Source organism: Salvelinus alpinus, chromosome 31, assembly GCF_045679555.1.
Source record: "Salvelinus alpinus chromosome 31, SLU_Salpinus.1, whole genome shotgun sequence".
NCBI lineage: Eukaryota > Metazoa > Chordata > Actinopteri > Salmoniformes > Salmonidae > Salvelinus > Salvelinus alpinus.
In genome coordinates this window covers 34,495,544-34,502,662 of record NC_092116.1, presented here as the reverse complement: position 1 = coordinate 34,502,662, position 7,119 = coordinate 34,495,544, and the positions used below count along the sequence as shown (strand labels likewise).

Sequence of the window (7,119 nt, the reverse complement as noted above, 5' to 3'; positions counted from 1 at the left end):
TGCTGTGTTTTGTAAACGCAAAAATGTAAAATGCTTCTTATTGTAATTTCTGCTCGACATCAGACTAATTTTGTGCTTCAGTTGCACTTCTCCACTCGGATGAGAATTCAGGAACGGGCGTTTTATCAGCAGACAGCGTTCTGACTGATGTGGGGCTACTCCATCATTCTATCAGCAGACAGCACTCTGACTGATGTGGAGCTACTGTTCTCCATCATTCTATCAGTAGACTACACTCTGACTGATGTGGAGCTACTGTTCTCCATCATTCTATCAGCAGACAGCACTCTGACTGATGTGGAGCTACTGTTCTCCATCATTCTATCAGCAGACAGCACTCTGACTGATGTGGAGCTACTGTTCTCCATCATTCTATCAGCAGACAGCACTCTGACTGATGTGGAGCTACTGTTCTCCATCATTCTATCAGCAGACAGCACTCTGACTGACGTGGAGCTACTGTTCTCCATCATTCTATCAGCAGACAGCACTCTGACTGACGTGGAGCTACTGTTCTCCATCATTCTATCAGCAGACAGCACTCTGACTGATGTGGAGCTACTGTTCTCCATCATTCTATCAGCAGACAGCGCTCTGACTGATGTGGAGCTACTGTTCTCCATCATTCTATCAGCAGACAGCACTCTGATGAGTAACTACTGTTCTCCATCATTCTATCAGCAGACAGCGCTCTGCCTGATGTGGAGCTACTGTTCTCCATCATTCTATCAGCAGACAGCTCTCTGATGTGGAGCTACTGTTCTCCATCATTCTATCAGCAGACAGCACTCTGACTGATGTGGAGCTACTGTCCTCCATCATTCTATCAGCAGACAGCACTCTGACTGATGTGGAGCTACTGTCCTCCACCATTCTATCAGCAGACAGCACTCTGACTGATGTGGAGCTACTGTTCTCCATCATTCTATCAGCAGACAGCACTCTGACTGATGTGGAGCTACTGTTCTCCATCATTCTATCAGCAGACAGCGCTCTGACTGATGTGGAGCTACTGTTCTCCATCATTCTATCAGCAGACAGCACTCTGACTGATGTGGAGCTACTGTTCTCCATCATTCTATCAGCAGACAGCGCTCTGACTGATGTGGAGCTACTGTTCTCCATCATTCTACCAGCAGACAGCGCTCTGACTGACGTGGAGCTACTGTTCTCCATCATTCTATCAGCAGACAGCGCTCTGACTGATGTGGAGCTACTGTTCTCCATCATTCTATCAGCAGACAGCACTCTGACTGATGTGGAGCTACTGTTCTCCTGTACTTTTCTCGTTGTAGCCAAGCCTATTTTCCTCTGGTAAAATGCAAGATTAACTTTTAGCAAAACATTAGGAAATGTAGCTGTCTACATTCTTTTTACGATAAACATTAGAAATATGATGACAATGCATCGTTCTTGCAAAAAAATACCAGGATATTATGTATCCATTATCCACATTATGTATAAAATATGTATTCCTGTATTATATAGGATTTCAGTCGATCCATCAACGTTACATCATGATTTGCCACCATTTCATCCATCGTGGCTCAAGATGTCTCCAAAATGGCGCCCATGTCACGCTACAGTTTCCCTAACATGCTATGGTTTGTCATGCTTTTCTAATGTCACCAGTGTCTCACATTCTTTTCCTGCTCTCTATCGTTGTGACTCATCACGTTAACTTTCACATTTTCACCATCTCACCCATTGACTTATATAAATACCAAGACATCAAGAGACAGCCGAGACACACACACACAGACACGGACACACAGACACGGACACACACACACGGACACACACACACACAGACACACAGAGACACGGACAAACACAGACACGGACAAACACAGACACGGACACACACAGACACGGACACACACACACACACACACACACACACACGGACACACACACACACGGACACACACACACACACACACACACACACACACACACACACACACACACACACACACACACACACACACACACACACACACACACACACACACACACACACACACACACACACACACACACACACACACACACACACACACACACACACACACACACACACACACAGACATACACAAACAAACATCAACCCATTCCTCTATATAGTGCACTACTCTTGACCAGGGTCCTGATAGGGAATAAGGTGCCATTTGGGACACATCCAACCTTTCAAACAACTCTAAAGCTTCGACCCAAAAACATCCTGGCATTTGGGACTGAATGTAGGTCATCAGCACCTGTGCACAGCCAGCCAGCCAGCCAGCCAGTCCCAGCCCATTACTGTTCCCCACTTAGGAACAGACTAAACTGGTTAGAACTTTAAGCTCCTTTTCATTTGTTTTTTCTCTCTGTCATCTTTGTTTTTTTTTGTTGTTGTTGTTTCTTCCCATCTCTGACATTTTCTCTATATTTATGTGTTCCGGAAGCAGTGGTTTAATCTCTCTATCTCTGTCGCTCTCTCACCCTCATCTTATGTGTTCTTTCAAAGATGCAATTATTTTCTCTAGCCTTCCTTTCTCCCATCTCAGTGATTTTCTCTCTTCAGTCTCTTCTCTTCCCTCTTATGTTCTCTTTCTTTCTCTCTCTCCATCTCTTTCTCCTTTCTCCTTCACTCTCTCTCTATCTTCTTCTCTCTCTACGTCTCTCTCTCTCCATCTCTTTCTCCTTTCTCCTTCACTCCCTCTCTATCTTCTTCTCTCTCTCTCTCTCTCTCCATCTCTCTCTCCTTTCTCCTTCACTCTCTCTCTATCTTCTTCTCTCTCTACTTCTCTCCATCTCTCTCTCCTTTCTCCTTCACTCTCTCTCTATCTTCTTCTCTCTCTACTTCTCTTTTTCTCTCCATCTCTCTCTCCTTTCTCCTTCACTCTCTGTCTCTCTCCATCTCTCTCTCCTTCATTCTATCTTCTCTCTCAGAGGTCTGTAGCATTGAGATGGTTCGTCACAACGTCCTGTGCCTCTAGGTCCATCTTTGTCCCTCCTCCTCCTCCTCCTCCTCCTTCTCCCTCTTTCAATCCTTCTTCTTCACCACCCGCCTTCCCTCCCCCCTCTCCTTCCTTCCCTCCCCCCTCTCCTTCCTTCCCTCCTGCCTCTCTTCCTCCTCTGTTGCCTCTTCCTCCCTCCGGATGCACACTATCCATTCTCTGGTCACAGCGGAACACGGTCATGAACGCGGTCCGGTAGTTGCTGTTCATCCACCCGTAGAGCAGAGGGTTGGCGAACGTTGAGCACATGGCCACCACGTGGAACAGCGTGTACAGCAGTCGGAAGTCTCTCATGTCCAAGACGGAGCTGTCGATATCCGTGGCCAATTGAAAAGCGTGGAAAGGCAGCCAGCTGACCGCGAACACCACGACCATGGTCACCAGCATCTTGGTGGTTTTGCGTCGGCGGCGGTGGCGGTCGTTGCGGCCGGCGGGGGACATGTGGGATCGGAGCTTGGACCAGATACGGGCGTAGGCGAAGGAGATGACGGCTAGAGGGAGAACGTATTGGAGGAGGAGCATGGAGATTGAATAGACTGTCCCGTCTGTTGAGCTGCCCGGCCACTTCTCTGTACACACCTAGAGAAGAGGAGAAGAGAGGGTTAGGGTGTGTGTGTGTGTGTGTGTGTGTGTGTGTGTGTGTGTGTGTGTGTGTGTGTGTGTGTGTGTGTGTGTGTGTGTGTGTGTGTGTGTGTGTGTGTGTGTGTGTGTGTGTGTGTGTGTGTGTGTGTGTGTGTGTGTGTGTGTGTGTGTGTGTGTGTGTGTGTGTGTGTGTGTCTGTGAGACCTACCTGTATAAACTGTCCTGGAGCCAGATTGAAGGTACCGTACTCTCTGAAGATAGCTAGTGGGCTGGCCAGCACCGCACTCAGCACCCATGTGGCGGCAATCACCCCGAAACACACATCCTTTCTCATCCTGGTCTCCAGGTGGTACACTATACACCTGTCAATCAATCAGACAGTCAATCAGTCAGCCAGCCAGCCAGTCAGCCAGCCAGTCAATCAGTGAGCCAGCCAGTCAGCCAGTCAATCAATCAGCCAGCCAGCCAGTCAATCAATCAGTCAGCCAGTCAATCAATCAATCAGTCAGCCAGTCAAACCATCAGCCAGTCAATCAGTCAATCAATCATTCAGCCAGTCAATCAGCCAGCCTGTCAAACAATCAGCCAGTCAGTCAGCCAGCCAGTCAATCAGCCAGTCAGCCAGCCAGTCAGCCAGTCAATAAATCAGCCAGTCAATCAGCCAGCCAATCAATCAGTCAGCCAGCCAGTCAGCCAGTCAAACAATCAGCCTGTCAATCAGTCAGTCAATCAATCAGTCAATCAGCCAGTCAAACAAGCAGCCAGCAAGCCAGTCAATCAGTCAGCCAGCCAGTCAATCAATCAGTCAGTCAATCAGTCAGCCAGCCAATCAATCAGCCAGCCAGTCAATCAATCAGTCAGCCAGTCAAACAATCAGCCAGTCAATCAATCAGTCAGCCAGCCAATCAGCCAGTCAATCAGCCAGTCAATCAGCCAGTCAATCAGCCAGTCAATCAGCCAGCCAGCCAATCAATTAGCCAGCCAGTCAATCAGTCAGCCAGTCAATCGATCAGTCAGTCAGTCAGCCAGCCAGTCAATCAGCCAGTCAATCAGCCAGCCAGTCAATCAGCCAGCCAGTCAAACAATCAGCCAGTCAATCAGCCAGCCAGTCAATCAGCCAGCCAGTCAAACAATCAGCCAGTCAATCAGTCAGTCAATCAGTCAGTCAGTCAATGAGTCAGTCAGTCAATGAATGAATAAACCAATCAAGCATTTAATAAATTAACCTTGATGAAGTCTCACCTGTGTCTATCGAGGGCTATGACGTTGAGCGTCACCGTGGATACGTGGACAGCCAATCCCTGTGCATAGGGAAGCAGGAAACAAAGCACCTGGCCAAACTTCCACTCCCCGAGCAGAGTATAGACCAACGTGAAGGGGAGACATAATGTATTCACCAGGAGGTCAGCTAGAGAGAGAGAGGGGGGAGAGAGGGGGGGGGGAGGGGGAGAGAGAGAGAGAGAGAGGAAGGAGAGACAGATAGAGGGGAAGGGTTGGAGGGAGAGAGAGAATGAGAGAGGGGAAGGGTTGGAGGGAGAGAGAGAGAGAAAGAGAGAGGGGAAAGGTTGGAGGGAGAGAGAGAAAGAGAGGGGGGAAGGGTTGGAGGGAGAGAGAAAGAGAAAGAGAGAGAGGGGAAGGGTTGGAGGGAGAGAAAGAGAGAAAGAGAGAGGGGAAGGGTTGGAGGGAGAGAGAGAGAGAAAGAGAGAGGGGAAGGGTTGGAGGGAGAGAGAGCAAGAGAGAGGGGAAGGGTTGGAGGGAGAGAAAGAAAGAAAGAGGGGAAGGGTTGGAGGGAGAGAGAAAGAAAGAGAGAGGGGAAGGGTTGGAGGGAGAGAGAGAAAGAAAGAGGGGAAGGGTTGGAGGGAGAGAGAGAAAGAGAGAGGCAAAGGGTTGGAGGGAGAGAAAGAAAGAGAGAGGGGAAGGGTTGGAGGGAGAGAGAGAAAGAGAGAGGGGAAGGGTTGGAGGGAGAGAGAGAAAGAGAGAGGGGAAGGGTTGGAGGGAGAGAGAAAGAGAGAGGCAAAGGGTTGGAGGGAGAGAAAGAGAAAGAGAGAGGGGAAGGGTTGGAGGGAGAGAGAGAAAGAGAGAGGGGAAGGGTTGGAGGGAGAGAGAGAAAGAGAGAGGAGAAGGGTTGGAGGGAGAGAGAAAGAGAGAGGGGAAGGGTTGGAGGGAGAGAGAGAAAGAAAGAGGGGAAGGGTTGGAGGGAGAGAGAGAAAGAGAGAGGGGAAGGGTTGGAGGGAGAGAGAGAAAGAGAGAGGGGAAGGGTTGGAGGGAGAGAGAAAGAGAGAGGCAACGGGTTGGAGGGAGAGAAAGAGAAAGAGAGAGGGGAAGGGTTGGAGGGAGAGAGAGAAAGAGAGAGGGGAAGGGTTGGAGGGAGAGAGAGAAAGAGAGAGGAGAAGGGTTGGAGGGAGAGAGAAAGAGAGAGGGGAAGGGTTGGAGGGAGAGAGAGAAAGAAAGAGTGGAAGGGTTGGAGGGAGAGAGAGAAAGAGAGAGGGGAAGGGTTGGAGGGAGAGAGAGAAAGAGATAGAAGTAAAGAGATGCAGAGAGAGAGACAGGTAGACCGTCATTGTAGCCCTAAAGGACTTGCCTTTTAGTTAAATAACGGTTAAATAAAATATACAAAAATAAATATCTGTTTCCATGTATAATTGTTTTGTTAATATACAGTCAAAAGTTTGGACACACCTACTCATTCAAGGGTTTTTCTTTATTTTTACTATTTTCTACATTGTAGAATAATAGTGAAGACATCAAAACTATGAAATAACACATATGGAATCATGTAGTAACCAAAAAAGTGTTAAACAAATCAAAATATATTTTATCCCTTACACAGCCTAGAGGTGTGTTTTGGGTCATTGTCCTGTTGAAAAGCAGATGATAGACATGCCAAGAGTGTGCAAAGCTGTCAACAATGCAAAGGGTGGCTACATTGAAGAATCCTCAAATATAAAAAATATATATTTGGATTTGTTTAACACTTTTTTTTGTTACTACATGATTCCATATGTGAGTTATGTAGAAAAAAAGAAAAGAAAAAAAAAGTACAAATTAAGAAAAAAACCTGGATTTAGTAGGTTTGTCCAAACTTTTGACTGGGACTGTATATATTATTATTTTTGCTCAAACATATTGTTCATTTATGTAATACTACATATGCTTGTACATTGCTTTGACAAAAATTCTTGACATAAAGCAGAGAGTGAGAGATAAACAGTGACATAAGAGACGAGAGAGATGTCCGACACCTTTAACCGACAATGACAGAGACTGGGTCAGACATGACACAAGGTTAGCCTGAGCACATGACAGTGACAGAGACTGGGTCAGACATGACACAAGGTTAGCCTGAGCACATGACAGTGACAGTGACAGAAACAAGACGTGAAAAGTCATCTGATTTAAGGCTATAGGCTTTGGGTGAGGTCAAGGAGCCGACCATGCCAACCAACGGGTTTACAAGCAACGGATGGACATCGTCTTTGCTGTCGTATCTGACAACAGTAATTCGGCCTAACCTGGAGCACATCACTAACACCGC

The 7,119-nt window shown here is 47.4% G+C and overlaps 1 protein-coding gene across 1 annotated transcript in view; it reads right to left on the bottom strand.

Annotated features, from left to right (window-relative positions):
• Window positions 1-1,175: 1,175 nt before the first annotated feature.
• Window positions 1,176-7,119, bottom strand: part of LOC139561675 (neuropeptide Y receptor type 2-like) — a 24,554-nt gene continuing 18,610 nt past the window's right edge. Inside the window, exons 3-5 of the mRNA XM_071378917.1 lie at window positions 4,827-4,992; window positions 3,793-3,946; window positions 1,176-3,581 (exon numbers count right to left, since the gene is read on the bottom strand). Of these exons, the coding sequence (XP_071235018.1) occupies window positions 2,931-3,581; window positions 3,793-3,946; window positions 4,827-4,992 (971 nt within the window). The 3' untranslated portion in view covers window positions 1,176-2,930. The remainder of the gene's footprint in view (window positions 3,582-3,792; window positions 3,947-4,826; window positions 4,993-7,119) is intronic.